The sequence below is a fragment of the Pholcus phalangioides genome, unplaced genomic scaffold (genome assembly GCF_987345545.1).
Source record: "Pholcus phalangioides strain wild (caught in Gottingen) unplaced genomic scaffold, Ppha-v1.0 ptg000007l_1, whole genome shotgun sequence".
Taxonomy (NCBI): Eukaryota; Metazoa; Arthropoda; class Arachnida; order Araneae; family Pholcidae; genus Pholcus; species Pholcus phalangioides.
Genome location: NW_028301600.1, coordinates 63,540,297 through 63,555,869, shown reverse-complemented (window position 1 = coordinate 63,555,869; position 15,573 = coordinate 63,540,297). Strand labels below are relative to the sequence as shown.

At 36.5% G+C, this 15,573-nt stretch overlaps 1 protein-coding gene across 2 annotated transcripts in view; it reads left to right on the top strand.

The window, feature by feature from the left end:
• LOC149085620 (protein FAM135A) overlaps positions 1-15,573 on the top strand; it is an 81,818-nt gene that overhangs the window by 48,499 nt on the left and 17,746 nt on the right. For both annotated transcript variants that reach the window (XM_089233761.1, XM_089233760.1), the window contains 3 exons: positions 8,275-9,988; positions 10,410-10,469; positions 12,287-12,396. In XM_089233761.1, coding sequence (XP_089089887.1) covers positions 8,275-9,988; positions 10,410-10,469; positions 12,287-12,396 — 1,884 coding nt within the window. The remainder of the gene's footprint in view (positions 1-8,274; positions 9,989-10,409; positions 10,470-12,286; positions 12,397-15,573) is intronic.

The following is a 15,573-nucleotide window of genomic DNA, read 5'->3' as shown; positions in this document are numbered from 1 at the left end:
ACAAGCAAGCTCCATAGAAAGATGTACTAAAAAAACTTCAATCAGCTTTCCTGTAGAATTTCTCTTTTGTGACATGGTTGACATGGTGCCTTTTACTTCAGGCATACATATTTATCCTTTTTTTTTTTTAATGTCCCGCTCATTCTCAAATTTTCAACAAAGCTTGTGTAAATTTGCAATTGTAACTGAAATCGTGAATGAACATGATTTCCCACAATTTATAAACAAATAAATATTCAAAACAAGGCTCCACATCCTAGAGCTGGGACCTTAGCCCCTCTTGGATGCCAGGGAATAGACCCGTCTCCTGACAATGATTTGGATATAACTTACTTGGTTGCTTAGCCTCTCTATACCCTTCTGTATAGTATATGGCGTCATTTTTCATGGCAATTAGGTGTGTATTAAGTTTAGGATATCCCATTTGAGAACCACGGCCATAAGTTAATATGTTAAAACACTTGTACAAATTCAGTCCTTAAACCTTACCCTCGCTTTATATTCCTACACTTCATAAACTAAACATATTCATTATATGTCTAGTTTCATTCCCAGCGCTAGGTGCAATGCATCAAAAATAATTTTTTCTGCAAATTATTGCATCCAGTACATTTATAGTTTGAATTTTATGGACAAAACATCTTTTCCAAATTTTTCTGAATTTTTTTCCTGAATAGGCACCCCCCACCCTCTCCTATAGCTACACACTCGTGCATCCACACTGGTTATTACAAGGATTTGATTCATGCACAGATCATTTGTGCTGAGTGTCATGCCTAGGGGTCTTACAGGAAAGAACTGATCGAGAAAAAAAGAGACTGTGGGGGAGTGAATTCTTGTTGTGGGGGCCCGGAGGAAGAGAAAAAGAAGAGACGTAGGGAGATGCTTCTCTGGTGACGAAAGGCCGGAGGGTTTTTCTTTTTTATGTATTATGTGTGTGCTCGAGAGAGAGAGAAAGAGAATGTTGTTTTCTTGTACTCTCAGTTGGTAATTAAATATATTGTTTGTTTTCACAAATATGAGTGGAGTTACTTTTGTTCGAGATGTTGGTAGTTGATGGAGAAAGGACTTCACATAGTGTCGCAGTCGCAATGGATTCGAACCAATTTAGAATCAACTTTCCGTGAGAACGCTGTATCTTCGTAGCGAATTTCCGGTGTCATGGCTTCCATTTCCAGGGAGGAAGACGCGCTAGGCTTGATGGTTGTTTGATGCTCGACGAGTGTGGTTTCATCAACGGGATGGTCAGCGATCGTCTGTGGTGATGGCATCAGTGATTCAACATCAGGAAATAACTACGGATAGTCAGAGATTGTTGATGGTTATATCCGACCAGTGTGCTTGTATCAACGGGATGGTGAAGGATCAGCAATTGTCTGTGATGTAATTGGTGAGGAAACGTCCGTCAACGAGGCAATATAACTCTCTATGTTGAATCTCGAGGAAAAGAACAAGGTCTTGTGATCAATATCTAGCGAAGGTCATTCATACACAGGGTGAGTGAATCCCTATACTTGTGTTCTCTGGGCCATTTGTAGTGTATTCAGGAGTAATAGCAGTTTTACGTATGTGTATATATTATATATAGGTAAATTTTTTTCGTATGAATTATGTATGCATAGTTATTATTATTGCGTAATTATAAGAAGATAAAAAGAAAAAATAAATAAATAATGGCGTGTTTCGGTAAGGCAAGGAAGGAAGATTTACTTGTTTTGGCGGAAGAGATAGCAGTGGCGGTACCACCAAATACAAAGGTGTATGATATTAAAGAAATGATATTGAGGTCTGACAAATTTGACGAAGAGGCGGTGAGAGAGTTAGCGAAGGCAATAGTCGATGAAAGGCTAGGAAAGGAAGAACAGGAGTTTGAGTTGAAAAGGCAAGAAAATGAAATGAGATTAAGACAACTGGAAAATCAGAATGGTGCTCAAAGGGGAGAAGAAAATTTGGTTTCAGCGTCTGGTAACGGTGTGAATAGGGCTGGCAATAACTTTATTGATTCGTTTAAGGTTATCAAGGGAGTCCTACCGGAGCCACCAGAGCGGTCTGAGGAATGGCCATTTTTCTTTCACCAGGTAGAGACCATGTTCAAATTGTATGAAGTCCCGGAATTTTATCAGGGTAAGATTATGTTGTACACTCTAAAGGGAAGGATAAAGGGATTGAGCACGATGTTGACTGGTGATGAGTTGGATGACTATACAAAAATTAAAGACTGTGTGTTCAAGGAACACCAAATCACCCCCCTACCACATAAAAAGAACCCGGAAAAATGTGAAAAAAGGGTTAATGAGTCGTATACTCAGTATATGAATAGATTGGGACACACATGGGAACTGTATTTGGAATCTAGACAAGTGGATACTTTGGAAATGTTGAGGGACCTGTTGGTAGTAGATAGAGTTAAGGATAGTCTGCCTAGGGATGTCAAGTCTCATATGTATTTGAAAGAAACCGAAACTTGGTTGGCGAGAGAAGAGTTAGCTAGAGAGCTGGACAATTTTGTATTAGCAGGCATAACCCCACATTCGAACTATATAAAAGGTAGACTAGGAAGTTCTGATGCTAGTTCTGGGAAGATTGGTGATTTTCATGGTTCATCCATTAAAACTGTACAGGGTAGGGTTGTTAAATGTTTCAAATGCAATCAGGAAGGTCATATTCGGAAGTTTTGCCCAACAATAAACACAATCACAAAATCTGTAGTCAAGAGCAATGAAGAGAGGTACAAAGCATGCGCTTTAGTGAAAAGTACCATGGAACTGATGGACAAGATAGCAGACAGAGGAACGGATGAGGGTTTACCAAAAATTGAGTTGGCGATCGGTCCGGTAAAGTTTCAGGGCATTGTGGATAGTGGTGTCGAAATCTCAGTGTTAGTGTTATGACAATGCTTGGTTCCCAAGGAGTATCTCGAATCAGCTGGTAAGGTTATGTTGAGACCTGCTTTTGGACCACAAGTGGAATCTAAATTAGTAACATTGCCCTTAAGTTTGTGGACGGAGGAAGGGGAAATAAGACCCTTTGTGAATGTTCACGTAGCAGTGGCTGAAAATCTAAACGAAATGGCATTGATAACACCAGATTGTTAAAGGATCAAAAAATAAAGTACCTTGGAGAAGAGACTGATTTCTTCAGACCAAGTAGAGGTCATGGGGTAATTGAAGAAATTAGAGAACTGGAGGAGCGGGAAGGGGGTGAGGTCACAGCGGAATCAGCGGAGGTTACGAGGAAAGGTGCTGATGCCGGGCTGGTAGTTCCTGTGTGTCCAGTGGCAAGCGAAAGTGTTGAGGTACACCGGGAGAGAGAAGGAGGTAATAATAACCCATTATCTCAGACGCAGACATTTAGGCAAGAACAAGCAGAATGCGAATCCTTGAAGAGAGCGTTTGAGGAAGCCAGGCGGGGGGAAAATGGATATTATTTGCAGACTGATATATTGTATCATACAGGGTCCGTAGCTGGCCAGAAATATAGTCAGTTGGTGATTCCGAAATCCCGGAGAAAGGAAATTCTCAAATTGGCTCACGAAACTTCGCGGGGTCATCTGGGTTATAGGAAGACCAGAGACCGGATTGCCTTGTCGTTTTGGTGGGATGGCTTGTTAGCTCATGTTAAAAAATTGTGCGAGTCATGTCATGATTGTCAGATGCGTCGGAGAGTGAAGATTAAAGATAGAGCACCCATCGAAACTGTAGGAAGGCCAGAGTTACCATTTCAGCAGGTCAACGCGGATGTGTTAGGGCCCATCGAGCCTAAATCATTAAAAGGGCATAGTTATGTGTTGTGCATAATGGACCAACACAGTAGGTGGTCCAGTAAGTGGTATAGTAGAAGCTATACCACTTAAATCTTTAACTGCTAAGGCTACTTGCGACGCTTTTATCCAAGTTTTCATGCGGACGGGAATACAGAGAATTATAGCGATGGATAATGCTACAAATTTTTCGGCGAGTCTCACACAGGAATTTTTGAGTAGACTGGGGTGCTGCCTTAAGTTTTCTACGCCGGGTTATCCACAGTCGAATGGGCTGGTTGAGCGTTTCGTTGGAACGATGAAAAACATGCTGCATCACGCAATTCGTAGTCATGGTATAAACAATTACTGTTTTTACTGTGGGCTTACCGAGAAGTTCCCAATTCAACGACCGGAGTACCTCCATTTCTGCTTGTGCATGGTCATATGCCAATAGGTCCTTTGGCCATACTAAGGTCTAGTTGGGAGGATGATGAGGTTTTACCACAGGGTATTGGAGATTCAGTGTCACAGTATTTGCGATCCCTTCGGGAAAATATAGTGGAAGCAGAACAATTTGTGTCTACAACTGTTAATAAACAACAAGAAAAGTATGTACATCATTATACTTTGCGATGTAAGGATGAAAAATTCGAAGTGGGTGATGAGGTGGTAGTCCTTATCCCAGATTCAGCAAACAAGCTTTGTTCGAAATGGAGTGGTCCAGGAGAGATCGTAGACATTAGGGGTCCCCATTCATATTTTGTTAGGTTACCCGACAGAAGCGTAAGGAATTTACACCAAAACAAATTATGCAAATACATACAGCCGATACGGGTGGTGGGTTTAATCTATGAGGAAGACGATGATTTTGGCGAAATTCGGCATGTCCCCGTGGAGCATCGGAAAGTAGACGGTTTGTTAGAAAAATCTAACGGAATGGAAAAATTAAGCCATTTGGATGAAAAACAGGTCAGGGATCGGAAACAAATTATCGGGAAGTTTCAAACCTTGTTTGAAGGGGAAATAAAACGTGCCAAAGTAGGGTCTCACTTAATCCAGCTGAAACCGGGAATAACAAGGAAACAGCCCCACATCTACAGAGTTCCAGAAGCACTGAAACCTCAAGTAGAACGCCAGATTGGGAAGTTGTTGGGTAGGGGTCTAATTGAACCATCTAGAGCTGAGATCGTGTACCCTATTGTGTGTGTGTGGCGAAGAAAGATGGTACTGTAAGACTTTGTTGTGACTATCGGGCACTTAACGTAGCTAGTAAGGTGGTCCTGTTTCCAATGCAGAGTTCCGAAGAATTGAGGTACAAAGCAGGAGTGGCACGTTATTTGACTACACTAGATAGTTTAAAAGGATATTGGGAAATTCCTTTGGATAAGGGTTGTAGAGAGTTGACAAGTTTCGTATCACCAACAGGCCAGTATCAGTGGAAGGTGATGCCATTTGGTTTATCGGGGGCTGCGGCAATGTTCCAAAGGACGATGAACCAGGCTTTGAGAATACATAGTGGGTATGCAGAGAGTTTCATAGATAATATTGTTATTTATTCAGGTAGTTGGGAAGAGCATATGACTCACTTGGAAGCAGTGCTGAGCACATTAAAATCTTTGAACTTCTCAGCCAATCTGGAGAAATGTACATTTGGAAAATCGGAAGTGAAGTACCTGGGACACGTCATTGGTTCAGGGAAACATGGTCCTGATCCGGCGAAGTTGGCAACTATAAAAATGCTGAAGGTTCCCAAGGCGAAAAAGATGCTGAGGTCAGTGTTAGGACTGTTTAACTATTACCGGGAATATATGAAAGATTACTCGACCATAGCTAAACCATTGACCGATCTAACGAAGAAGTCAATACCGAATGATGTTCCGTGGACGGAAGAGGCATACACCGCTTTTCAGAAACTAAAAGGGGCATTGTGCAGTGTGGTTTCTTTATTCACGCCCGATTTAGAGAAACCATTTGAAATCCATACCGACGCATCAGAAACAGGAGTTGGTGCTTGTTTAGCGCAGCGAGGGGTCGATGGCAAAGTCAGACCGATCACCTTCGTGAGCCAGAAACTGACTCCCACTCAGAGTAAATGGAGTACAATAGAACGAGAGGCTTATGCGGTCGTTTGGGCTTTGGGAAAATTTGAGCACTGGATTTTAGGTAGGATGACCCACCTGTACACGGACCACAATCCGCTCAAATTTCTATGCGAAGGGGTGCCCAGAAATGCAAAGTTGCAGAGATGGGCTCTTGCTCTTTCAAAGTTTCAACTATCTATAAGTCACAAAGCCGGAAGCCAAAATACAGATGCGGATGCTCTATCCAGGCTCTACTAATGATGTTGTACAAAAAGGGGAAATATGTCATAGCAAATTATATTTACCAGTATGATCCACCTTATATGTGATTGAATAAGTGTGGATGTGGAAAAAAAAAAAGATGTGAATTGTATATCAAGCGAAGAAAAAAAAAGATGTACGTTGTGCTGTGTGTTATTTGCATTTCATGTATTTGTATGTTATTTGCATTTCATGTATTTGTATGTTATTTGCATTTCATGTATTTGTATGTTATTTGCATTTCATGTATTTGTATGTTATTGGCATTTCATGTATTTAGGTTGGCATTTCATGTATTTAGGTTGGCGTTTGAAGTATTTATATGTTATCTGCGTATTCTGTATTACCTGCATCTAGTGTATTTTTGTTTTTTTTATTTCAATCATGGCTCAGAGTAACATAATGAATGAACCTTGGTTATTTTGGTGAATGAGTTTACGAATTATGGACAATTGTCCAGTAATTGTAAACTGGAGGAGAGGTGTCATGCCTAGGGGTCTTACAGGAAAGAACTGATCGAGAAAAAAAGAGACTGCAGGAGAGTGAATTCTTGTTGGGGGGCCCGGAGGAAGAGAAAAAGAAGAGGAGACGTAGGGGGATGCTTCTCTGGTGACGAAAGGCCGGAGGGTTTTTCTTTTTTATGTATTATGTGTGTGCTCGAGAGAGAGAGAGAGAGAATGTGGTTTTCTTGTACTCTCAGTTGGTAATTAAATATATTGTTTGTTTTCACAAATATGAGTGGAGTTACTTTTGTTCGAGATGTTGGTAGTTGATGGAGAAAGGAGTTCACATAGTTGAGGATGTCTGGAATAGGTAAATGCTTGATACTACCATGATGAGATGGACTAGCTTTGCAAAATTATAGATCAGACAATTACTTATTGCTGTGAAAGAATGTATGTCCATAAAATCACGCAGAACCAGATTTACAATACATATATTCTTATGACATGATCTGCCTTCTTTACCAGAGAATATTAGTAGTTCATTTGCAAGAAGTGCCACGTAGAATGCCACCAACCTTCCATTTCAAAATTTAGAGATGAATGCTTCTCTGTTTCTGGCAAAATATCAAGCACAATATCAAATATCACACATTTTTGCCCAATAGTTTTATTAGGGTGTGTGTAGCTTAGTTGATTAATGTTTTGAGGTACCATTGAGAGTTGGCATCCACGTTGGAAAAAATTTTGTCACAGTGAGCACAGAACACCAAATATGCATATATGCTTTCAGCTACAAATGCAGAGACCACAGCAGAAAGCTTGTTCTTTAAGATGGCATTAAAAAAAATGCTCATAACAAAGTTTGTAATTTGTGTGTTCGAAAAGACAGTATGGTGAGAACATAGATAGTTATTTTGCCACTAGAAATAGTGCATGTAAGTAGTTTTTTAATCAAGAACTCTGCTGTTGGAATCATTAGCTCAAATAATGGTCACAACTTTAATTTAATACATAGTATTTTTGCCTAGCTGGAGACTGCATAAAATCAGCTCATGCTTCAAGTGTTGCCCCTTCACGCTCTAAGTCATCAAACATTTGCAGATGATATTGACTAAACATATATTAGCAAAGACTCTCTTCTTCAAGTATTCCCAGATCAAATAATCAGGGGCATAGTTTCAAAGTTCGAACTTTTTGTTCTACCATGCTTTTTCTTCAGAATTTTTTTCCTCATTGTCTCTCCCCGAACTTGAGCCAACTCATAACTTCTATCACCCACTTTGGGAAACACTGATCTAGAGCAATTAAATCTAAGGAGGGTCAAATAAGGGGGGGGAATCGGAGGATTTTGTAATGACTGAAGTTACCGGAACCAGACAGTATCTACCATTGCTCACATTCATGGGATAATTGAATTCTGTGTCATTTCACTTTAGCATTCGTTATCCACAGTCACTACTTATCTGGAGTCATCTTCAAAAAGGTAGGAATAACAATCCTACGCACGTAACCTTTTGCCTCATCTGAAACCTTTTATATTATTTTTGGGGATTTTTCATGCAATCCATATCTACAAATAGTATAGTGATTGTCAAATTCACAACTCTTAATCTATGTAAATAGATATCAAGCACACACACTCAAATCAGTTGGTAGAATGCAAGTGACCCTGTATGTTATCGTTATTAAATTATTGTATTTGTAAAAATTATATATATATAATTTATTTTATGGTATTTTATAGAATCTGAATCAACAGTTAGCTTATGTGATGTGAACTTCCTAGTCAATGAGACTGTTGATGAAAAACCTCCAAGAAGAAATTCTCAGGGATCTCTAGGGCAGAAGTCCAGATCTCCCGATATTTCAGCTACGCCAACAAGTCCATCTGCCATATCTTGGTGTCCAGAATCAGCAGTATCATCACCGGTGTCAGTCAAGCCAAGCCCTCTTGCTACTAAGAAACAGAAGCTCAAAGACAAGTTACTAAACAATTTCAAAGTTGAACTTGAAAGTGACTGTGAAGAGTATAATCTTTGCACTGGTACATTCTCTCGATTGAATCAGAAAATTACATTGCAGTCAAAGATAAGGTTGCGCTCAAAAACAGTAAATTTTCTTAAGCAGCTCAAAAAGCCTCATTTTAATCAGGGTCCAAGTTCAGTGGTTTTGTTGGGTGTTAAGAAATTAGATTCTAGTCAGACAATTGCATGTGGCTTATCTAAATCTTCAAGAATTCCTTTTTCTGTTGAAAATGGCATCAGACATTCACAGAGTACACTAAGTGTGATGAGCACTTTGTATACAGAAGGGAAATCATTGTCTAACAGTGAGTCTATGCCAGATCTTACTAGTGGATATATACCTCCTCCTCCGCCGCCACCAAGATCAAGATTTGCTAGTTCAGAATTGGAGTGGGCAGCTCTAGATTTATCTATTCAGAATTCAGATAGAGTTCCTTCTAAAGTGTCTAGAAAAGGCAATGGTTGTAAGACGTCAAACATGCCAACAATTTCCCCCTCAGTTCGATCTAGAGATATTACCAACAAGAGCATGAGAAGTTTGTCTCACAATCATTCTTTGGATGATAAAATATGTAAATTGAATTCTAGTGCTGTTAAAAAAGCTGGTAAGCAACGAACCAAATCTGCAGAAGGATGGAAAGATGATGATGTTTTTATTGCACTTAAAGTACCTTCGGAGTATTCAAATAAATCTGAACATGTTGTTTCAAGTCAGCCATCCAAATCTGGACAGCAGGATATTTTTCAACATAAACCAAAAAAATTGCACTCCAGTAAAAAGGCTTCAACGTATACCTCTATTACACAATCTGCTAGTGAAACTACTTTTGATATTGGTGGAGAAACAAATATCTGTGAAATATGTCCGCCATCACCTCCTGTGCAATTCAGAGATCCACCGCAAGGTACTGAATGCAAAAATTCTCTGTTAAAAAATGGTGATGTCCCAATAAAACAGCCCAGTAAAAATAAGAAATCTCCTATCAAAAATAGAACAAAAGCAACTTCTTGGACAAGTGACAGTTGCTTGACTAGTCTAATTTGTCAAGGAACATTATTCTTTCCCAAACCTCCTGCGCAATTTGCTGGAGATGACTCTGATGAAATGGGACAGTTGAAGAATTCTGAAATTGAAGTAGAGGAGAAACAAGTTAAAGTAGAATCATCAGCCATTTTAGAAGATGATAAAACTCAAAATACTGAGAGTTCATCTTCTGATCTTAAAGATGATGTTCAAGATATGACTTTTTATGAGTCAAAATGTACAATTCTTGAGATGTTGACAGATTTACGAGGCATGGATGAATGTTACCAACCTGGCAACAATATTTGTAATGCTGATGAACAAAGCTTTAACATGATTTCTTCAAATTCTTCTCTTGAAGATGTCCCAAGTATTAGAAGAGCATCAGTAATTGGTACTGAAATGATCAGGTACTCAATAAGCACTATGAGTAATTACTCCACTCAATAAGCAAGATGTTTAACCAGTCATCTGGCCAGTTTCTCCTTTTTTAATTTTTTCAAAGTTTGAAGCTGATAAAATATATTTTCTTAAGAATTTTTTTAAATATATTATATTAAAAGATTTTATATGAATACGTTGAAACTGACTTCATCTCATGTTATTAACTGTGTTTTTAAATCATCAATAAAAAAATGATAATTGAACTAATTACTAATTAGTTTTCAAAAATTGAAATAATTTGACCAAAACTTGGCATGATATCATATGATGTCATAGCCAGATGACTGGTTGAACATATTACTGCTCGCATTTTATTTCAAATAGAAATGTACTGTTTTTTTTATACTGATAGAAAATATAATAATTATTTGATATTTTGCTGTTTAGTTTTGTGAAGGCTAAAGAGGAATTTCGAAAGCAATTGCGTTACCCTTGGTTGTGGTACAGGTAAGATAAAATTGAATTTCCTTTTTTTCCAACCTATATCAAAGCTTTGAGTGCAATGTTTATTCTAACCATAGCAGAAAAAATTATTTGAACCTTTTAACAACTCATCATCTATAAGCAATCATTATGTTATCGTAATTGTTCCTGGGGAAAATGAAGCAATTATCTTTCACAAAAACATTAATATGACTTCTTATAAAGTTATGTCCTGTTACATTTATATTGTCAGGGTGTTTTCCACAATGAAAAATTTAATTTTGTCTTAAATATATATATATATATGCAATAATAAGAGTGTAAAGACAAAAAAAAGGTTTTTTTTCAATTGGAAGATCAAGTTAACTTTTGTAAAATTTATTTCTCAATTGATCTCCCCCCCCCCCCCATGACAATGCAGACTTTTTGACCAAGTGGGGGAGGAGGGCATTTATATATATAATGTCTATACCCTAGTAATTTCTTTTCACCTCAGACCCCATGCACTTATGGTAGTGGTGGTGGTAGTGACTCGTTTTTGTGTAGGCTCCAGCTATCTCCCACAGGAACAGTTTGAGCAACTGTTAAATTTCAGCTGAAAAAGTCCTGGTGAAGATTGGTTTATCCAAGGATGACGTCAGTCTCTGCTATCTATACAAAGGTTTTTAACAGCTGATTGATGCAAAGATATATTTTTTTGGATAGAGAAAATTCAACTGTTGCTATGTGGAATCAAACCTACATCCTTTTACTTTCCGGGTGAATGCCCTTGACCACTAGACTACAGATGCGACGAATATCTCAATCTTTCCTTGGCGCTCATGTGCACTGAACGGGGCCGTACATGACAGTCTGACACAATTCAGGCCAAATCTCACAATTGCTGGCGATGCCATCAGATGGCGACTTATCCGAGGATGACATCACTCTCTGCTATCCATACAAAGGATTTTAACAGCTGGCTGATGCAAAGATATATTTTTTGGAAAGAGAAAATTCAACTGCCCCTGCGGGGAATCAAACCCACGTCCTTTCACTTTCTGGTTGAATGCCCTAGACCACTAGACTACAGAGGCAATGACACTTACATGGAAGTAAGTTCCAATAGCAATTTTCATATTTACTTCTACACACCCCGATATTCTATGTAATACTCAGGTGTGTGGTATTAATATACCAAAAATACTATATAATAAAAACAAAACAGCCTGAAACAGTGATTTTCAAATGGTAGTCTGTGGACCCCTAAAAGTGGGTAAGAGGTCTGGAGGATGTATTTTCAATCATGGCACCTTGGTACATTTTCACTCTAGTTTCTGCTATGGCATAGCTCAGAAAATCCTATGTTCCTTCTGCGATAAATTGAGATTTTCAATTGTTGATTTCTCAATGAATTTTTATCCATGTGTTAGGGTAAATTTCTTTTGGTACAGTAAATAAAAACGATTTTACCAATTGAAATTTCTTGATGGAAGGTTATATAAAAAATTTCATTTCTATCTATTATTTTGCAGAAGCACCACTAACACAACTTCATTATTTGCTGATATATTTTTAAATTTTATTTCAATTTTAAAATATGGCATAAAAGTTTTACTCTTTGGGGCATTTGTCATGAAACACCCACTATATGTATGTTTTTTAATCATTACATTTCTTGAAGAATTATTGGGATTTTTTTTTTAATGGAATTTGTAAACCTTTTTTTTTTTTTTATAAAAAAATGTTTTAAAAATTAACTTGGGAATGTGACCTCTTATGTAAGTGATGGTTATTAATCTTGTTTATTAAAATTAATTTAAATTTTCTTAATAGCACTTATTTTTTCTAAATTCATACAGTGATTTTCCATGTCTGGCATCCAGCGTTCCTTATTTCCAGTGTGATAGTGACCTCCGCGCTTTCAGTCCAGAAGGCATGCACCTAGTGGTTTGTGTTCATGGATTAGATGGTAAGCATTTTATAATCTGATGTTTTCTGTTACTTTTGTTGGAACATGTGCCTGCTTCCAAACATAACACAGTAAAACCTCCCTAATCTGGACTCCTCAGGACCTAAGTGATTCCAAATTAGCAAATTTTCTGGATTATGGATCAACTTTTGTTCATTTCCCAAATTTTTTTATTTAAAGTGATAATATACCTCTTTGAGCATTTTGATTCATGTTTTCCTTTAGAAGAAAATTAAAAAAGTATTATATGTATATGCACATAATAGAAAAAAAAAATCCCTTTACTTATCCTTTTCCCCTTTATATCAATTTTTTTTTTTTTTTTTGTATCTGACAGGGTTTGTTGATATTTTATATCTGATATTTATGTACAAAATATCATATTTTCAGTCGAAAATTATTTGTTATTTTCATGGGTAAATGAATTTTGCTATCATAAATTAGTTCATCTGTAAATAAACAGATTTCTTCAAAAATGGAAATATTCAGTTGAGAATAGGCTGGTACCTTCACGAGAATGGGCTGTTATTTTCAGTTGAGAATTGGCTGATGTTTTCAGCCTCACATTTTTAGTTGAGAATGGTTTAATATTTTCAATTGAGAAATGGTTTGATATTTTACTCTCATGTTTTCAGTTGTAAATGTGCTGACATTTTCCTTCGAGAATGGTTTGATATTTTCAATTGAAGATGGTTTGATATTTTCAGCCAAGATTGGTTTGCTATTTTCAGTCAAGAAAAAGTGTAGGATATTTTATAAAATATATTTACAAAACCTGCTTCTCCAGTTAAATGTGAAAATGGATTTATAAAATATCTTAATAATTATGAAATGTAAAATTTTGATGTCAAGTTGGAAATGTTCCAAATTTTATATTTTACACCATTTGTGAATAGCTTTGTAATCAATAGCTTTTGACTATTCTATAGAAAATATTGGATCATAATTTTGATGTTGAATGTGAAAAGTTATGCTAAAACATATTATTTAAAAATATCTGGAATGTTTTCAGGTTAAGGGATTCGTTCCAACTACAGGGTTCGTACGGGTCAGGGAAAACCTGGAAAAGTCAGGGAAAAGAATTTTTACTAAAAAAAGTCAGGGAAAATGGCCCATTTTTGCTTTAAAACATGGAAATTTCAAACAACGACCTGGAAAATCGTCACGATTGTCGTCTGATCGGGAAAAAAGATTGATCAAAAATAATAATGAGGGAAAAAAAATCCGTCTGGATGAAAAAGGGAATTCCGATAACATCGTAAATATTGATAATCCGTAAAATATTGCAATGTATCGCAAAAAACGTTAGATACTGCCAAGGAGGAACGAGAATTTCGTAAGTCCGCTTGGAAAAGCGTATTGCTACGACTTTATCGTAACTTTTTCTAGCGCTTTCCCAGAAACATCATAACTACGCATCGTAGAAAGCCATAGGTACAAAGCGCAGTTGCGATAATTTCGTAAGTTGACCAGTTAGGAACGACAGATGACGCACGGGTATGTTTTGATTTTTCACGTGGGTATTTTTATTTGAAAACAATACGTTGTAAGAAAACTTGTCTGAGCGGATCGTCAGTAGGCTGATTGGATCGAAGCAGTCAAAAATGACCCGTATAAAGCATGGTGGCAGCTTTGCGGTAAAACTCGCAACATGGGCAGATAAGTTATCCACAACTATGCCAAGCACGTCAAATCAGAGTTCAGTGAACAACCCCCGATTGCGTAGCTTCTCGGTTCTAGCGCTTACGCGAGTGCAAGCCAACTACATCTTTGACTAATTATGTCACAAAGGAAACAACTGTAAGGGCTTAAATCTTGTGGGCATTGAAATTGCCGAAAAGGGAAATCTTTCATTCCTTAATTGTGTTCCATTTTTCTTCTCCATCAGGTGTATTTGAAAAGCATAAATGTGTGTAAAAAAATCTGTGATTATGATGTCATTATGATATTGTAATTAAAATTATTAATTTTATAATTAAAATTATTAATTTTATAATTAAAATTATTAATTTTATAATTAAAATTATTAATTTTATAATTAAAATTATTAATTTTATAATTAAAATTATTAATTTTATAATTAAAATTATTAATTTTATAATTAAAATTATTAATTTTATAATTAAAATTATTAATTTTATAATTAAAATTATTAATTTAATATAAATAATTTTATAATATAATTAATTTTTTCTAAATTTTTATTAATTTATATCAATTTTTTGATTTTAAAAAAAAAAACCTGGAATTTTTTGAAAATATTACTGGAAAACCTGGAAAAGTCAGGGAAATTTTTTTACGAAAATGAGTATGAACCCTGAACTATTAATTTACATCAAGCCTGAAAACGTTCATAATCAATGTGTTCACTATTCTTCGATTTTCCAATTCTATATTCTTCATGCAACATTCATGCTGATGTTGTGTGGAATCTACCTTCCAAAGTGTCCATGGTTATTGTAGTACTGGTCCCCACATCTGATAAAGGTTTGTTCTGGATTTCCGAAATCAAGAGCTATTGGTTTCAGGACCAATCAACAGAGGATTTAATTGGAGATTGGATTTAATAACAGAGGAAAGCACACTACTTTCAAGCATATGCTACCAATAAGCTAATTAATAGCACATGCATATGAAACAAACAAGCTTATTGAAGAGCATGCTACTCAATCACACGACACTTTGTTTTCCATGCTTGATGACATGCAGTTAGAGGGAAAGAAGCTGGTGAGTTTGAACATGTGCAGGTGGGTATACTATGAACCAGTTCTGTTATTGCTTTGTAACAATAGTTCGATGGGGTGATGAAAAACTTTTGCATTTTTTTTATTATTGGGGCATTGAGTGCTTATGAATGTCAACTGTACAATAAAAATTGCTCCAATGATTTTGTTAATTTTTGCAGTGGAATAATTGATAAGATAGAAAAATATCATTTGCATAAGTTTTTGTGAAACTTGAGGGCCAGAGTATATATAACTTCCTTTCCTAAAAAAATCATTATTTTTTGTCACTCATCAATAGAGATATGCAAGTTTTGCATATAAAACAATCCAAATTTCGCAAAAAAAAATCAAATTTAATAACCAGATAATTTGCAACATTTTTGTCCCAAGAGCGAAAGCTTAGACAATGTTGCCCATTGCTCTGACACCAAGTAGTATAACACAAATTATG